This window comes from Hevea brasiliensis, chromosome 10, assembly GCF_030052815.1.
Source record: "Hevea brasiliensis isolate MT/VB/25A 57/8 chromosome 10, ASM3005281v1, whole genome shotgun sequence".
Taxonomy (NCBI): domain Eukaryota; kingdom Viridiplantae; phylum Streptophyta; class Magnoliopsida; order Malpighiales; family Euphorbiaceae; genus Hevea; species Hevea brasiliensis.
The window spans coordinates 1,607,920-1,627,636 of NC_079502.1; the positions used below are offsets into that span (position 1 = coordinate 1,607,920).

The 19,717-nt window shown below is 37.1% G+C and overlaps 2 protein-coding genes across 2 annotated transcripts; both read right to left on the reverse strand.

Annotated features, from left to right (window-relative positions):
• Positions 1 to 13,463: 13,463 nt before the first annotated feature.
• Positions 13,464 to 14,140, reverse strand: LOC110639110 (protein METHYLENE BLUE SENSITIVITY 1). The gene has a single exon (XM_021789934.2). It carries the CDS (start codon positions 13,995 to 13,997, stop codon positions 13,683 to 13,685), a length of 315 nt encoding a protein of 104 aa, XP_021645626.1. The 5' UTR covers positions 13,998 to 14,140; the 3' UTR covers positions 13,464 to 13,682.
• A 2,227-nt stretch (positions 14,141 to 16,367) lies between these two features.
• On the reverse strand, positions 16,368 to 19,235 carry LOC110639105 (tyrosine-protein phosphatase DSP3). Its single transcript, XM_021789929.2, has 5 exons — positions 18,749 to 19,235; positions 18,293 to 18,386; positions 17,867 to 17,924; positions 17,673 to 17,716; positions 16,368 to 16,919 (listed from the first exon to the last, which is right to left on the reverse strand). The coding sequence occupies exons 1-5, from the start codon at positions 18,901 to 18,903 to the stop codon at positions 16,665 to 16,667; spliced, it is 606 nt and encodes a 201-aa protein (XP_021645621.1). The 5' UTR covers positions 18,904 to 19,235; the 3' UTR covers positions 16,368 to 16,664.
• Positions 19,236 to 19,717: the final 482 nt, after the last annotated feature.

A 19,717-nucleotide genomic window follows, 5' to 3' on the forward strand; every position in this document is an offset into this window, starting at 1 on the left:
GGTTTCTGCTTTCAGCTTCTGGCTACAGATCGTTTTAGCTCGATGAGTGTCTTCTACAAAGTTTTATAAGGATCAGAATTTCACTCCCATTATAATTCTCAACATTGAATGAATAGAAATTACAGAGTCCCAATATGATTAGGAGTTGGAAGAGACGTTGAAAAGAAATCTTTCGGGAAGAAAGAATTTATCTAATAAATATGCATTAGTTAGTATTTTACTAATGAAAATTAGTATAGTCAACTCTTACCGATGCAATTGCTCCGTCGCTAAAAATATATCAAGTCCCAGAAGTACGCTTAGCGGAAACAATATTCATTAGCTACGTTGTTTATTGTCACTAAATGTAATATTAGCGTCGCTAATTCTTGCAGTTTTATCTATTTTACAACTACAATAATTGGGAGTCTTTGCCATAATTTTTTTATAAAGTTTATTTTATCTATAAAACAAATAAAAATAAGAAGAGGAAACAATAGAATTATCAAAATATCCTTAATCTTTTTTATTATTTACAATGTTACAAATTCTACTAAAATTTTAATTATAACAAAAATTATATATTATTGCCACTAAAATTCTAAATATTTAGAGTTTTCATGCATTTAAAATTCTTAGATTACTCCTTTTCAACGTAATTTTTTAAATAAAAATATAAATTTCCGCTTAAATAGAAAATAGCAGCTTAATTTAACTTTGATTAGATGAATGTTATTATTTAAGAGCTCATAAATATGGGAAGTGGGGAATATTGGAATTGTCAAAAATATTCATGATAATTTAATATTATAATAATAAATGATTAAATTTAATTGGTTCTTGATAATTAATATATTTTTAAATAGGCTAAATGATAAAAAAATTAAAACTTTTATATCAATTATCAATTTTAACCAAACATTTTATTTTTTTCAATTTAATCATAAACTTTTTATATTGTTATTTAATTAAAAATAATTAAATTTGTCACGACCCAACCTATGGGCCGGACCGGCACTAGGACCTGGGCCAGCCTAAAGCCCCCGAGGCCTGTAGTAAGCCTAACTATTCCTTAACCCAACTCTAAGGCCCATTTGTGCCCAATTTCAATAAATCAACCGGACAGAGTCCGGCCATAAAATGGACCTTTCAACGGGGAGTTTTTGACTCACCCGACCTGTAAACACAATAAATAATCAATTGGGGAGCTCAGCTCACCCTCCACATACTCAAATGTCATAAAATATAAATGGGAGCTCAGCTCCCTCATCCAATCCATCAAACATGCATAAAATAATATGTTTATAGGTCCAAATTGACAATTTATATTACAGACCCAAATCAGATAAATACTTCTAACACATGCGGAAATTCTAGGAGTTAATAAAATTACACAAATATTAATAAACAACCTGCGAAGGAGAAAAGTAGGTTAACCTCAAAAATATCCTCTTGTGACCTGGAAAAATATTGAACAGGAGTGAGCGTTCGACTCAGAGAGTAAAATATCAATTTTAACTATAATCTCTATAACTATCTAAAGCTAATGCACCCTGTAGAGTGAAATGCAACATCAGCAATAAGTTCACATCATAACAGCAAAAAGGCAATTTGGAGCACTCACACACTCAGTAATATCAATCATAATATATGGGAGCTGATCCCCTATATAGCTCTCTTAAATCCAACTTTGTGCAACAAGAACTCACTGCACTTCCACTTAATAACCAAATCAGGGTCCCAGTGAAGAACTCAAGCCGTGTCTACCCCGAAGGACCGGGTCCCAGCGAAGATCTCAAGCCGTGTCTACCCGTCCTATCCATATAGTCCACACCACATCACACGCACGCCAACGCACGCACACTACTCCAAATTACCACAACAACATACATGGCGCTTTCACAGTTATGAATGCAACATAAATCGTGCCTAGAGTTTATCTACATAGATATATGCATATAAGTGATGCATGGGCATGCTTGAACATATAATAATATCGAAATTACAATTAAAATTAATATTTTACTCATACTCACAGACTTAAGAATCAATGTGGCGGTGGGCGGAGGAAGAAAGGCATCGGCTCACGACAATTACATTACAATTATTTAATACAATTGACTCAATACAAATCAATAAAAGACCAAATACGTCCTAAGTCCCCGAAAATCCGGCAGAGTCTCCCCTATACCTAGGACCTACCCAACCTGCAAAAGGCTCAAAACACACTTCTATATTCACAACCCATATATCCACAACTCAATCACATCACACAGCCCCTCCTGGGCCCATCAAATCAGTCATCCATCACAATATGTAAAATTTCAATTTAGTCCTTATAATTAATCATTTTTGCAAAAAACTGCCCAAAAAAGCTCTAAAAATTCTAAAACTTTGCTCCGCGGTCCTTAGCAATATTACTAGGCTATTGCAAAAAGAATCATAATTTTCTGAGCTACCACGAATATTTTATGGATTTTTAATCCTATTTAAGCACTAGAAAATTACGAAAAAGCGAGGTTCGGGTTTACCTTTACCGATTCTGACTCCGGGGACGCGCTCGGGACGTCTGACAATGGTGGGGTAGCCAAAACCTCAATCCAATTCAGAGACTTTTCTGGTAGCCAGTCTGTCTGGCCGAAAATTCACAGACCTGGACAACTATCGAATTTCCGCGAATTGAAGATACCTACACGAAGCCCACAATACGGGGGTTAGTACATAAATTTTACGAAATTTTCTAAGCTCGTTTAATGCTCGGAAAAACACTGCGAAGTTCCGTGGGACCCACCGAAAAACGGTGTCGGAAAAATTTGAAATTTATATCGCCGCGAAGCTCTCGACGAGTGGAGCGCTCTGGTACTCTCGGTTTTCTCTTGGGGTTCACGGTTTGCAAGAAATCTAGCCCAAAAGTCAAAATGGGCTAAAACTTCCCGGGCAAAAATTGGACAAATCGCTCTATGGATTTCGGTGGTCTTGGTATCTATGGAAAGCTCTCGACGAGTAGATGGATTTAGACACAAGCCCCGGTCCGATTGGTGGCCGGATCGGCCGGATTTCAGCCGGGAAGACGAAGAGTCGCGCGCGTTTTCGGGCGCTCGAGCTCGTTTTCCGGCCGCCTGGGGCGTCGGCTGGTCACGGGGAAGGGGTGGGGCGGCACGCCGGCGAGCTGGGGTGGCTGGGGAGGCGGCGACGTGGCAAGGGGAGGAGGGAGGAGAGAGAAAACGGGAGAGGAAGAGAGGAGGAAAAACGCGCGCGGGAGAGGAAGAAAAAGGAAGGAGAAAGGCCGGTCTGATCCGGTCCAGTTCGATTCGGTCGGTTCGATTTAGAATACAAAATTTTGAATTTTTACTCTGCCTCGGGACCGAAAACGAGGTCCAAAAATTTTGAAAAAATTTCAGAAAACTCAGAAAAATTCGTAGACTCCAAATATATTTTTAGTTTTGCCACGTGGTATTTAAATTAATTTTTAAAAATCATCAAAGTTTATATTTTCGGAAAATCGAACCCAATTTTTAAAATCCAAAAAAAATCTTAAATAATTTCTTAAAATTTAAATAAAATTAAAATATCAATATTACTCATGAAATAATAAATTTAAAATTTTTGGGGTGTTATATTCTTCCCCCCTTACAGAAAATTCGTCCTCGAATTTTACACAAGGCAGAATAAAGTACATGATTACACATTAAACAGATAATGGTACTTGCTACGCATGTCCCGTTCTGACTCCTAGGTGCACTCTTCCACTGACTGGCTCCTCCACAAAATCTTAACCATAGAGATCTGTTTTGATCTTAGCTGTCTCACTTGGTAGTCCACTATGGCTACAGGTTGCTCTTCAAATGTCAAGTTTTCTTTTAGCTCTATTACATCCTGTTGTAGTACATGAGAAGAGAAGGATCTGGAATGTATTTTCTGAGCATGGAGATGTGAAATACGGGATGAACGTGAGAAAGGTTGAGTGGTAGCTCCAACCGGTAGGCAACTGCTCCAACTCTATCAGTAACCTCAAAAGGTCCAATATACCTAGGTGCCAACTTGCCCTTCTTTCCAAATCTCATGACTCCCTTCATTGGAGAAACCTTCAGGAATACATAGTCGCCTACTGCAAACTCCACATCCCTCCGTCTACGGTCTGCATAACTCTTCTGCCTACTGAAAGCTGTTTTCAGTCGTTCCCTGATTAAGGGAACCATCTCTGAAGTGTACTGCACTAGGTCTACATCATGCACCTTTGCTTCTCCCATTTCCGTCCAACACAGAGGAGACCTACACTTTCTTCCATATAGTGCCTCATAGGGTGCCATCCCTATGCTGGAGTGATAACTGTTGTTGTAGGCAAACTCCACCAAAGCTAGCTGATCATCCCATTGACCTCCAAAATCCAAAACACTCATGCGAAGCATGTCTTCCAGTGTTTGGATTGTCCTTTCGGACTATCCGTCTATCTGAGGGTGAAAAGCAGTACTAAAGTTCAACTGTGTGCCAAGTGCCTCCTGCAACTTTCTCCAAAACCGAGAAGTGAACTGGGGTTCTCTGTCAGATATTATGGAAGCAGGAACTCCATCCAATCTAACTATTTCTCGAATGTAGAGTCGGGCGTACTGTGCAACAGAATATGTGATCTTCACTGGCAAAAAGTGAGCTGATTTAGTTAAGCGGTCTACAATTAACCATATGGAATCATATCCTCGCGTGGTACAAGGCAACCCAGTCACAAAATCCATAGTAATCATTTCCCACTTCCATTCTGGGATAGGGAGCTCTTGCAGCTTCCCTGACAGTCTTTGGTGTTCAAACTTCACCTTCTGACAAGTCAAGCACTTGGATACAAAACCTGCTATGTCTCTTTTCATGCCATTCCACCAATAGCTATCTTTCACATCATGGTACATCTTGGTGGAACTTGAGTGGACACTGTACAGTGTATAGTGTGCCTCTCACATGATTTCATTCCTGAGGTTGTCCACATCGGGCATACATATCCTAAAACCTTGCACTAGGGCGCCATCATTGGCAAATCCAAACTCACCACCTTCACCCTGCTGTACTCTTTCTATGATCTTCATCAATTGTTGGTCTCTTTGCTGGGAAACTCTAACTCTGTCTCGCAAGTCTGGCCTCACTGAAAAATGAGCCAACAATACCCCCTTATCTGAAAGATCTAGGATTAAACCTTGATCCATCAACTCCTGTACTTCATGAATCAACGGTCTCTTCTCTACTAAAATGTGCGCCAAACTGCCAGAAGATTTTCTGCTCAAAGCATCTGCTACAACATTGGCCTTCCTAGGGTGGTACTGGATGGTGCAATCATAGTCTTTCAGAAGCTCCATCCATCTCCTCTGTCTCAAGTTTAAATCCCTCTGTTGAAAGATGTACTTCAAACTCTTATGGTCGGTGTATATCTCGCACACTTCACCATACAGGTAGTGTCTCCAGATTTTTAGTGCAAAGACTACAGCCGCCATTTCCAAATCATGGGTGAGGTAGTTCTGCTCATGCCTCTTTAGTTGCCTTGAAGCATAAGCCACTACTTTTCCATTCTGCATCAAAACACACCCTTAGCCAACTCTGGAGGCGTCACAGTACACGGTGTATCCTTCACCACTCATAGGTAGTGTCAACACAGGGGGGGGTGGTTAGACACTCCTTAAGCTTCTGGAAAGTCTCCTCACAGTCATCTGTCCAAATGAATGGAACATTCTTCCGGGTTAACTTAGTTAGGGGAGCCGCTATCCTGGAAAAATCTTGCACAAAACGCCTATAGTAGCCAGCTAGACCCAGAACACTTCGCACCTTAGTGACTGTTGTAGGCCTAAGCCAATCAGTTACAGCTTCAATTTTCTTGGGATCCACTTGAATGCCATCACTAGAAACCACATGTCCCAAGAATGAGATGCTTTTTAGCCAAAATTCACATTTTGAAAATTTGGCGTATAGCTGGTGCTCCCTCAAAGTCTGCAACACCATCCTCAAGTGCCACACGTGCTCTTCCTCGGTCCGAGAGTATACAAAAATGTCATCTATGAATACGATGACAAAACGGTCCAAAAATGGCTTGAACACCCGGTTCATCAAGTCCATGAAGGCTGCTGGTGCATTAGTGAGTCCAAATGACATCACCAAGAACTCATAATGACCATATCTTGTCCTGAATGCCGTTTTGGACACGTCCTCATTCCTGATTCTCAACTAATGGTAGCCTGATCGCAGGTCTATCTTGGAAAAGAATCTAGCCCCTTGGAGCTGATCAAAAAGATCATCGATCCGAGGAAGTAGATATTTGTTCTTCACAGTCACCTTGTTCAGCTGTCTATAGTCAATACACAACCTCAATGACCCATCTTTCTTTCTCACAAATAGAACAGGAGCACCCCAGGGTGAAGTGCTCGGACGTATGAAACCCTTGTCCAAAAGCTTCTGTAATTGCTCCTTTAGCTCTTTCAATTCTGCCGGTGCCATCCTGTAAGGTGGCATTGAAATGGGGTTCGTACCCGGCACAACATCAATGCAAAACTCTATTTCCCTTCCTGGTGGCAACCCTGGAAGCTCCTCAGGGAAGACATCCATGAATTCTCTGACAACAGGAACATTTTCTATGTTGACACCTTCTACAGATGTATCTCTCACCAATGCCAAATACCCTTGACATCCACGCCTCAACATTTTTCTGGCACTAATTGCTGACACCAAGTTATATGGAGCCACGCTCCTATCACCATCAAAGCTAAACTCTTCCACACCAGGTATGTGGAAATACACCTTTTTGTTCCTGCAGTCTAAAGTGGCATAGTGAGTTGCCAACCAATCCATTCCCAGAATTACATCGAAATCTATCACTGGTAGAGGAACCAAGTCTGCTGGGAGGATCTTTCCATTCACTACTACTGGGCTACCCAGAAAAACCATATCTACATCTATATTGTCACTAAGTGGGGTAGCTACCGACAAAGGACATTCTAAGGTTATAGGGTTTCTACCCAATCTCATGGCAAACACAGGGAGACAAATGAGTGCGTAGCACCCGGATCTATTAAAACACGAGCCTCATAGGAACAGGCCAGAAGAATACCTGCCACAACTGCATTTGAAGCCTGAGCATCCTGATGGGTCAGGGTGAAAACCCGAGCTTGACCCCTACCCTGAGTGGCAGAACCCTGATACTGACTTCTACCTTCTGATCTGCCTCCAAATCCACGTCCCTTTGTCCTCGGCCCTGTTGGCCACTGAACTGACTGCCTGCCATGCTGGAAGCACCCGGATACAACTGACGAGGAACATTTGTAACAGAACCCTGTGACCCCATCTGTGACTTGTTGAACACGGGGCATTCCCTAGCAAAGTGACCTGATTGGCCACACCTGAAGCATACTCCTGAACCCATCATACAAGGTCCTGAATGTCCTCTTCTACACTGTGCACAAGGTGCTAAGGAAGATCCTGAACCAGACCCAGAACTGCTATACTCTGAACTATGACCACTGCTGGATCCGTACCCTGGTCTGAACCCTCGGGATTTGTGTCTAAAACCACTTCTCTTATTCCTGCTTCTTCCTCTGTAATTAGTTTGGCCACCACTATCCGTAGTACCCATGTGGGGAACACCTGAAGAACCCTCTGCTCTGTTTTTCTTTGCTCTTCCGCTGTCATCCACAGCATAGCTAATCTCAATCTGTCTGGCTCGATCAACCACCACATCAAAAGACTGATCAGACATCATGGCCAAGTTTGCATACCTCCTGTCAAGCCCCTTTAGGAACCTCTTCACCTTCATAGTTTCTGTAGCTACTGCTGTAGGGGCATATCTGCTTAATTCCAGAAATTCTGTAGCATATTCATCTACAGACCTGCCATTCTGTCTTAAGGCCTCAAAGGCCCACTGCTTTTGATCTCTGAAGCTTTCTGGCACAAACCGATTAATGAACAGTTCCACAAATTGAGTCTACGACAAACCCTCCATCCGAGATAATATGTAGTCATTCATCCATTGTCTAGGCATAGGGCCCATGATATGCTGCATACACTCTATAAGTCTTCTATCAGTCAACTGCAACTTTGTTCCTGCCTGTCTGCAGGAATCCAAAAATCGATATGCATCGTCTGACACATCATAAGTACCAAGCACCAACTTCTTAAAATTGATTATCTGTTTGTAAGGTTCTCCTCTTGGTGCTGTGGACTACTGCTGCCGTGAAGGGTGGACCATATACTGTGCCATCATATCGATGGTTCTCTGCAACCCAGCTAGAGTAGCTGCCATGGGGTCCATGGGACCTTGTGCCATAAAAGACTGATCCTGAACTGGTGGCAGCTGCTCTTCTACTTGAGCAGCTCCAGGCCTCCTACCCCGCCTCCTCGGGGCAGGCGGCTCATCTTGTGCTGACACCTCGTTAGGCACATCTGGTTCTGGTGCAGTGGCAGCTCTTCTGCTTCTACGCATTTTCCTGAAATTCAGCAGCATTAGCCCACAAAATTCAAAACTGCACATTACACAGCTCTATAGACTCATATTTATACACAATATATGAAGCAGAGACTAGAAGCAAAGATGACAATGCAAGACGAATGTGGACCCTATTTTTCCGCATGTGACTCCTAGTAGACCCTTCCCAACACTTTGGACAATTATTCCCTATGAATCTGGAACCTAAGCTCTGATACCACATTTGTCACGACCCAACCTATGGGCCGGACCGGCACTAGGACCTGGGCCAGCCTAAAGCCCCCGAGGCCCGTAGTAAGCCTAACTATTCCTTAACCCAACTCTAAGGCCCATTTGGGCCCAATTTCAAGAAATCAACCGGACAGAGTCCGGCCATAAAATGGACCTTTCAATGAAGAGTTTTTGACTCACCCGACCTGTAAACACAATAAATAATCAATTGGGGAGCTCAACTCACCCTTCACATACTCAAATGTCATAAAATATAAATGGGAGCTCAGCTCCCTCATCCAATCCATCAAACATGCATAAAATAATATGTTTACAGGTCCAAATTGACAATTTATATTACAGACCCAAATCAGATAAATACTTCTAACACATGCGGAAATTCTAGGAGTTAATAAAATTACACAAATATTAATAAACAATCTGTGAAGGAGAAAAGCAGGTTAACCTCAAAAATATCCTCCTGTGGCCTGGAAAAATATAGAACATGAGTGAGCGTTCGACTCAGAGAGTAAAATATCAATTTTAACCATAATCTCTATAACTATCTAAAGCTAATGCACCCTGTAGAGTGAAATGCAGCATCAGCAATAAGTTCACATCATAACAGCAAAAAGGCAATTTGGAGCACTCACACACCCAGTAATATCAATCATAATATATGGGAGCTGATCTTCTATACAGCTCTCTTAAATCCAACCTGTGCCAGCGAAGAACTCAGCTCGGACTTCCACTTAATAACCAAATCGGGGTCCCAGCGAAGAACTCAAGCCGTGTCTACCCTGAAGGATCAGGTCCCAGCGAAGATTTCAAGCCGTGTCTACCCGTCTTATCCATATAGTCCACACCACATCACACGCACGCCAACGCACGCACACTGCTCCAAATTACCACAACAACATACATGGCACTTTCACAGTTATTAATGCAACATAAATCGTGCCTAGAGTTTATTTACATAGATATATGTATATAAGTGATGCATGGGCATGCTTGAACATATAATAATATTGAAATTACAATTAAAATTAATATTTTACTCACAGACTTGACAGCAATCACTGTGGTGGCTGGGCGAAGGAAGAAGGCTGTCCCGGCTCACCTGATAATTACATTACAATTATTTAATACAATTGACTCAATACAAATCAAGAAAAGACCAAATACGTCCTAAGTCGTGCCTAAAATTCGGCAGAGTCTCCCCTATACCTAGGACCTACCCAACCTGCAAAAGGCTCAAAACACACTTCTATATTCATAACCCATATATCCACAACTCAATCACATCACATAGCCCCTCCTGGGCCCATCAAATCAGTCATCCATCACAATATGTAAAATTTCAATTTAGTCCTTATAATTGATCATTTTTGCAAAAAACTGCCCAAACAAGCTCTAAAAATTCTAAAACTTTGCCCCGCGGTCCTTAGCAATATTACTAGGCTATTGCAAAAAGAATCATAATTTTCTGAGCTACCACGAATATTTTATGGATTTTTAATCCTATTTAAGCACTAGAAAATTACGAAAAAGCGAGGTTCGGGTTTACCTTTGCCGATTCTGACTCCAGGGACGCGCTCGGGACGTCTGACAATGGTGGGGTAGCTAAAACCTCGATCCAATTCGGAGACTTTTCCGGTAGCCGGTCTGTCTGGCCGGAAATTCACAGACCCGGACAACTGTCGAATTTCCTCGAATTGAAGATACCTACATGAAGCCCACAACACGGGAGTTAGTACATAAATTTTACAAAATTTTCTAAGCTCGTTTATTGCTCAGAAAAACACTGCGAAGTTCCGTGGGACCCACCAAAAAACGGTGTCGGAAAAATTTAAAATTTATATCGCCGCGAAGCTCTTGATGAGTGGAGCGCTCTGGTACTCTCGGTTTTCTTGTAGGGTTCACGGTTTGCGAGAAATCTAGCCCAAAAATCAAAATGGGCTAAAACTTCCTGGGCAAAAATTGGACAAACCACTTGATGGATTTCGGTGTTCTTGGTGTCTATGGAAAGCTCTCGATGAGTAGATGGATTTAGATATAAGACCCGGTCCGATTGGTGGCCGGATCGGCCGGATTTCGGCCGGGAAGACGAGGAGTCGCGCGCGCGCAAGGGGGCGTTCGCGCGCGTTTTCATGCAGCCTGGGGCGTCGGCCTGCCGTGGGGAAGGGGTGGAGCGGCGTTCCGGCGAGCTGGGGTGGCTGGGGAGGCGGCGGCACGGCAAGGGGAGAAGGGAGGACAGAGAAAAAGGGAGAGGAAGAGAGGAGGAAAAACGCGCGCGGGAGAGAAAGAAAAAGGAAGGAGAAAGGCCGGTCCGATTCGACCGGTCCGATCCGATCCGATCGGTTCGATTCGGCCGGTTCCATTCAGAATACAAAATTTTAAATTTTTACTCTGCTTCGGGACTGAAAACGAGGTCCAAAAATTCCAAAAAAATTTCAAAAAACTCAGAAAAATTCGTAGACTTCAAATATATTTTTAGTTTTGCCACGTGGTCTTTAAATTAATTTTTAAAAATCATCAAAGTTTATATTTTCGGAAATCAAACCTAATTTTTAAAATCCAAAAAAAATCTCAAATAATTTCTTAAAATTTAAATAAAATTAAAATATCAATATTACTCATAAAATAATAAATTTAAAATTTTTGGAGTGTTACAAAATTCATCCATTGATAAATTATTAAAATCTTTTCATTTATATATCGTTAGTTTTAGCCAATTTTGTACAATAATTTAAATATTTTCATTAATTTCAATAAACCTTCTCCTGATAAAAAAATATAATAACCGAGTCATATATATAAAATTGTTATCTTAATTTAATTTTTTTTTTTCTCTCTCTTTCTATTATATTTTTAATTTAAATTTTTTTTCATTATTTTAGCTTCATTAATAGTAAATTACAGGTATTTATTAGCCTACTAGTTAGGCCTGCTCATCACTTACGTGATTTTTAAATAACTTGATAAGGCAACAATCAATTGATAAGGTTTGTTCTCCTTAATTTTAAAAAATTAAAAAAAAAAATAGCGTTAGACCACGACATTTGACTCATTTTATTTGTAGAGTGAAATAACAGATATATAATTTATTATTTAAAAACAACTCTAATAAGCTGATTGACTTGTTTTGAGTCTGTCATATCTTGGGCTGTACATTGTCTTGATTCTAAACGGTGTTCATGCAAACTGTCAAAAGGCTTTCCATAGAAAACAAAATATCCTCATTATTAATCTTTTTCCAGTAAATCTGAAATATATGTTGTCTGTGATGATTTAATCAACTGATAAAACTAACTAAAATTGAAACTCTGAATTCAACAAGTCAATATAAAAGCACGTTATTTACTTGCTTCCATGCTTCTCTGCACTTGCGTTGGTGGGTTTCTTCTGTTGGAATTTTTGCTGGGTCAGATGGATGTTCTTGCAACACGTTACACATTTTATGCTATGTTCATACACCATAATGCAATTAAATTTTCTATTCAATCTACCAAATAAATTTGATTGGCTAATTAATTCTGTATAGAATGAGCTACATTGCAGTTCAAACATGTTTAGGCACAAGATAAAACCAGCACAATATAGATTATAAACAGAGACATTGAAGATCAAATACTCTGTATCATCCAAATAACTTGTAAAGAAACAAGCTATAAAGAGAGGTAAATCAAACTTTATATCATCAACATGGATAAAATACTCCATATTCAAACTTAAAAATGATGCATGCAGTTACACCATTTAGTGTAAAGTCTTCAGGGGAATAAAAAGTCAAAAACAAACTAATGAACAATAGCCAAAAGGAAATCAAATAAATAATATCATCATCCTCATTCCCTAAACATAAAATCTACAAAGGAATAGGTAAAGTCAGAGAAACAATTCTACACGAATAAACCTAGCTCTTACTAGCATAGTCTCAACAATAAAATTCAATGCATTTTCTGCACTTGGGCTTTAATCTTTTATTCATCATTTTCTAGGATTATGATCTCAATCCTTCAATCTTGGTTTGCAGCTTAGCTAGCTGACCACAAAACTTAGTATGATCATTCCCATAGGACTATTTCGATGTACATCCAGGTTCCAGGAGAACCAAATTATCTCAATTTACAAAACAAAATCAAATATCAAGCAGATTCCACCATAGCAGTTAGAAGAGAGCTATGAAAAATCATTGTTGTACATTGCCAGCAATACAATATCACCATACTTGAAACCAAAATCAAGAAGAAAACCATGTTCCACCATCAATGGATAAAGCGCATCCAACATAAAAATAATCCAGATAGCACATAGAAAAACAAATCCACAGCAAAGCTTAGACAAATAAGTAACTCATTAGCATTAGTTTATTTACTCTGAAATCTAAGATTCAACTTTGAAAAATATGTTCTCACCCTATTGCATACTCAATTTGCTTAAAATAATCTCTTAATTGAATCGGAAATTTGGTATTATACAAATTACCCAATTAGGTTTCTTTGGCCACTTAAACACTCGATGGCTATAAATAAAAATTTGATCTTTTCATATCAGTTCAGCCTGTAAAAATCTGCTCTGCCAAGTACACACTCCTCGTCTACCAGCCAGAAGATTAATGCAGATCGTCACTTCATCCCAAAACCTATTAGTTCGCATGGGTAAGATCCATAGTAGAGTAAGCATATTCTAACTCCACGCAGAAAATCAATATTGAAGATCAAACCATAATCCACTTTGCCTACCACAAAGAATAATTATAGGCATACACAACCAAATTACAAACAAAATACTTCAATTGCAACAACCATTAATTTCAACAAAATTAACCATAGGGAATAAGCGCTTCATAAATATCATAATAATATATGTAATATACATTGCACGATCAGAGCAGAAGCTAGAAACTTCCTTGAGAATTAATATCATCATAGCTTCCCAACAACACAAAGCAAGACAAAAACACAAACACAATAGTACCCAGAAAAAAAAGAAACCAGAAAACATGGGAAGTTGTAATCTTTATAACCTTCGTCCTCACCCTTCACTTTTTGAAGCTACCCCTAACACCAGGACGCGACGTAGAGGAATCGGCGACATGATTAGCATGTAAATTCACGAGCTTATCTTCCTCGAAAGGGGTCTTCGGGTGGCGAGCATCGTGATGGATCTGCATAGATTTCACATCCGGCGCAGTGGTTTTGCAGTGAGGACACTCAAACTTAGCGTGACCTCCTTTGTCTTGGCCAGTCCTGTCCTTTTGCCCCGCCTTCCCTCCGCCCCGGTTCGTCGTCGCCGCGTCGACCTTTGACGCGATCTCCTTTGCCGTATGCTTCTTTGGCTTCGCCTTTCCTGTCATGGTTGACTGGTGATCGGAAAAACGACGGTTGACGAATTTGGGTGAAAGCGAAAACCCTAGGAGGGAAAAACCCTAGCTATTTGGGCAATCGATTGAGCGTGAATGATTAGGGGGAAGAGAGAGAGTTTGGTTGTAGGACTATATATAGCCTTATCTGTTATATTGGTGAATTATATGTAGGGCTTAGTTCAGGTGAATTTGACCACGTGGAGAGTTTTAATTGGCTTCTTTTTTTTTTTGGTCATAGGCCATGGAAATAAGAACCCTGATTTTGCTAAATCAGGTGGATTAACAAATCAAAACTTTAATTTAGGAAAAGATAAATAAAGGAAAAATTACTATATAATTCATATATATTAGTAAAATTTATTATTTAGATTTTATATTTTATTTTCATTAAATTTTTTCATTTAAAAAAAAATAATCAAAAATCTATTTAGAATGTCTCTAATGAAATCTTTCGACGCTTAGTTAAAGAGTAATATTAAGGTATATGATATAGCTTAGAGATAACAACAGATAGGGTACTCGCGAAAATCATATTATCTGAGTCCGAACCCGATTAATATTATCAAAACTTGAATTCGTCCTAAATCTGATTAAAATTTATTCTCAATTATCCAAATCTGTCCCAAATCCAATTATTATTACCAGAAAAAAAAAAAACTCGAATCCGTTTAATTTTATATTTTTAATTAATATTTTACATAAAAAAATTATTTTGATTAATAATTTATATTTTAAAAATTAAATAATTTCATAAAATATTTAAATTCTATTTTATATAAAATAAAAAATATAAAAATTTATAAATATTATTATAAAAAATATATATTTTATATTTAATTAAGTATTTATATAAACGGATTCGGGTAACGGATATTCAATATGTAAAACCCGAATCCGTCACATGTATTATTTTTTAAATTCGAACCCGTTCCAGACCCATTATATAATATTCAAATCCATCCTATTAGGGCTCGATCGGATTAAATACCCATAAAAATTAGATCAGTTGTCAATCCTAGTATAGCTACAGTAGAGAGAGAGAGAGAGAGAGAGAGAAGAGAAGAGGTAGAGTAGAGATAGAGAAGAGGAGATTCTCTTTCATCCTTAACTGAGCCTATTTACAGGGAAAAGGAGAGTATTTTCTTTAGCATGTCTTAAAAAAAATTCATTGAGAAGACATATTCTTAACTAAAAAGGAGTATATATTTTGTGTGATTATTTTATATTATATCATTAAGTATTTCTATCATTAAGTACTTCATTTACTTTCTTAGATATTATTTTTGTTTCTTCTACTGCAAAACAATTTTTCTCAATTACTTATATATATAGAGAGGGGATATAGGGAACTCATATAAAATAGAAAGATAATGAGGAAGGAAAGGGTGTGGATAGGGGTGTGCAAATGGTCGGTTCGGTTCCGAACCGAACAGAACCGATAAAACCGAAAATTAAAAATAAAAAATTTTAAAAACAGAACCGATAAAACCTAAAATTAAAAATAAAAAATTTTAAAAACCGAACCGATCGATAAGAGAAAATCGAACCGAATCGAACCGATAAATATTGGTTCGGTTCGGTTTTAAACCAATCAAACCGAAATTTATAAAATTTCATATTTTTAACATTAAATTTAAATAATAAAAACATAAAAACAAAAAAAATTAGAAATCAAAACTCAAAAATCTTAAGGTTCGGTTCGGTTTTCTTTGATTTCGGTTCGGTTCGATTCGGTTCGATTCAATTTGATTCGATTTTTTTGATTTTCTATATATATTAATAATTTTGATTCGGTTCGATTTTTTTGATTTTTTTATGAAAATAACCGAACCGAACCGATTAACCGAAATTATCAAAATTATAAACCGAACCAAACCGATTTAATTTTAAAACCGAACTGATTAAACCAAATTAATCGGTTCGGTTCGGTTTTTCGGTTTAAACCGAAAACTGCTCTCCCCTAGGTGTGGATAGAAAAGAAGAGAAATCAAGGAGGATAGGATAAAAATAAGGGAATAAGAATTAAAATAAGTTTAAAATTAATTATAGGATAAAATAGTTAATTAAACTAAATTATATAAATTAATTGATGTATTTTTTAAAATATAAATACTAACAAATTAATTCACTGAAACAGAAAAATTAAATAGTAATTTAACTGACCGTTAACTCCACTCGATTAAAAAAAAAATCAAGGTTTAGAACTCAAATTCAACTTGTTAAAGTAAATATTTAGATATTCAAAATATTGGCGCTGGACTTGACTAAGTTTTTTTTTTTTTTTTTTTAGGCATCCCACCATTGTGGTCAACAAACAGCATTAACAGAAGGAAAAATGAAAAAAAATTTTGGGCTACACAATTGTGAAACTAATATTTAAGAGTGTAAAATCCATAAAAAAAAATGGAGATTAAATCCTAACTTAAAAATCTGTATTATAATACAGAACTTTTGGTTAACTAGATCTCTGTCATCGCCAATTTGGCAATGCCTCTCCTTGTGTGTAACAAAAATAAATAAATAAATAAAAATTAAGGGGCATGAAACAAAGAGATAAGATTGTATATAAATGCAATTAGATTCTAAAACATGCCACAGATTATCTATGACGTAACAGAATGGTTGCGTATGGTTAGGAACCAAACTAAAATGCAGTTCCTAATTTGACTTAATTTGCTTCTGTTTATTCTCTTCCTTGTAAAGCAAACGCCTCTTGTTTGAACCATATCCATGGTACTGGTAGATAATGCTGTAAAGACACTGTCTAAGGTATGTGACATCGAAGGCCTCGATAAATTTTAGATCATTAACTCTTGATTTCGCACCAGCAAAATGTCGGTATTCCTCAACCACAGAAGGCAAGCACCAATTTTGTAGTTTTCTAAAGCAACCAACAAGACAACCCGTCCGATGCTGCAGGAAAGGAAATGAAAATAGAACGTATAACGTCAGAACATCCTTTTATAAAGATCATATCATAAACAAACTGTAAGCAATCCATACGATGATAGATTGCAACTCAGGGAAGAGTTTCACAAGAAAAATATACGATGATATATCAACCATACAGTGTTGACAATAGATAAAAGGCCAAACAAATATATGAAATAAATGATCTGATACCTCTGTTATGCCTAATAAAATATTTAAATTAGATAGAGTTAGTAGGTATTATTAGTTTAGGCCAATGAACAAATTCCTGAGGCATATGGGTAACTGGGCCTAGAGAGGTCTTCAATCATGGTAACATGATACAAATGAAACTGGTTGTACATTATCTGAATGCCACAATGTCATATTACCAGATGTTAATGAATTTATTTCAATACCCTGTAAGAAGAGGTTCCTGTTCTTCCTGAAGTTAGCACTTCTCCAACTAGCACCGTTTAGGAAAATCATTGGTTGTAGGGGTATCAAGATATAGTTATATAACTGAACTTCCTTCAGGTTTAATTCATAAGTTGAAGAACAATACAGAAGCATGTATCACAATGATACGAAAAGCATATAATGATTAATCACAAGCTGATAAGTGATAATATTTTACATATTGATCCTGAAAGCAGCAATGTTGCATATAGCTAGGCTACTTTTACAAGGATCAAGCACATACAGAAGTAAAAAACGAGAAAAAGGTCACAAAACACAAATTTGAATTGAACATACCTTTCCACGTTTGCAATGAATCAGAACTGGATGATTCCTCACATCTGAAAACACCAAGAAACATAATTAAGAAACATAACAAGCAAAGAGATGTTGAAAAAAAATTTTTGAAAAAAAAAAAAGAAAGATAAAGAAAACTAAACAGCTGATAGTTGAAAATTGAAAATAATTTTTTTTTTAATATTTTTCAGTACCAATTAAGACTTTCAGAGCCTCCATTATAGTATCCCTCAGAATAGATACAGAAGGCTCCTGCAGATACAAATGATTATAGACAACAGTATGAGTAACAGAGGGCAAAAAAACAACAGACTCCATATGACATAATCACTGTTAGTACAGTATTATACAATCAGCACAAAGAATAAAGAAATCATGACCAAACTACCATAGAAGTTATAATAAAGAATACCCAAGTGACCAAAAATTTTTTCAAGGAGGCATTTAAGTAGCACAAAATTTCTGATATGGCTTCTGTTTAGCAGCAAAATGCTACGTATGTAGCATTGATACTCTATTACCAAATGCATAGTACACAATAGAGGCATGCTGGAGTGGAGATCATAACATATATTATGTGTTTTCAACCCTGAAGAATTGAAGAAAAGAAAAAAAATTACCGTCTTCCCCTCAATTCCAAACTGGAATAGTTTAATATTATAAGCACGAAGAAACTCCATATTCTCTTGTGGATAGGGCTCAAAGCACAAGTATCTGCTCCAAATTCCAACCACAAACAAGTCATATTGGTCAACTGAAACATTCAGTAAAGAGAGAAAAAAAAAAGTATATACACATGGAATCAAGCCCTTATTTTAATTCTTTCAAACTTTTTCCAATCAGTATCAACCAAAAGAAAATTTGAACTTTCTCGAAAACCAAACACAGTAACTTTTTTCTTTTTCAAAAAAAATAAAAATAAAATATAAAAGACAATAAACTACAAAAACTCCAAATTTTTGCTCTTGCTTTTTTCTCTCACCGATCTCACGAACCAAAAGGAATTCATTAAAAAACAATTAAAATTTTTTTTTTAAAAGCCTATCTTTAGTTGATGAATGCAAGAAATTACTTACATGATGGATCGAAGATTTAGAGTTTCAAGGAAAGAGAAATTGGGGGGTTGAGGAAAGGCCGATCTGAAAATGCCGTCTTCCACCCTAGAAAAATTCGCCGGCGGAACCAAAACGACGCCGTCATTATCATCATCTCTTTCAAAAATCAAACCCATTTTCGTTTTTTCTCCTCTTTCTTCAGGCCAAGAACGAAAAACAAACAAGTCTTCTCTTTGATCCAAAAACTATATAAAATCAAAAAGAAGACTTGCCCTCGAAAAAACGACAAAAGAAAATCAGAAACAATGAGACGAGAAGAAGCCAATTGTTGGAGAGAAGGTGGAGAAGGTTTTAATAGAGGGAGAAAGTGAATGAAACGAGGTCGTTTTTACAGTTGGGATTCCGAATCCAAGTCGAAGATGTATTAAGTTTCAGTGTTGGAAGAGGAAAGGGATGGTTTTTAAGAAGAGATTTGAGAAACGGCTCATCGGATGGGATGGGAGTGATTACGTGACGTAGGTCCCGTTTTAAGAATGTTCTTTACATCCTTTGTGATTTTGACACGTGTTATCCGTTATCCTTTTCTTTTAATTTTACCTTTCCTTCTTTGAGTAATTATACAATTCCATACAAATTAAACACCAATACATCATCCAATCCTACTAAAATATAACTATTAAGTAATTATCGGGTAATTTTTAATTCTTAAAATTTAATAATTAAATTTATTGTACTTAATTAAATTCACATCTTTTAATAATATTCCATAATCTCGTTAAAGCATTCAAAATATTAAAGAAAGAAATCTTTTTTATATTATTTACTCTAATTTATTTACTGACTTTATCCCATAAAAATATATTTATTTTTTATTTATTTTAAATTATATGTTATTTTTTAAAATAATAATTTATTTATTAACTTATTAATATGTCTATATTTAATATAAATTAAAAAGATAAAATTTATTAATTTTAAAAATAATTTATA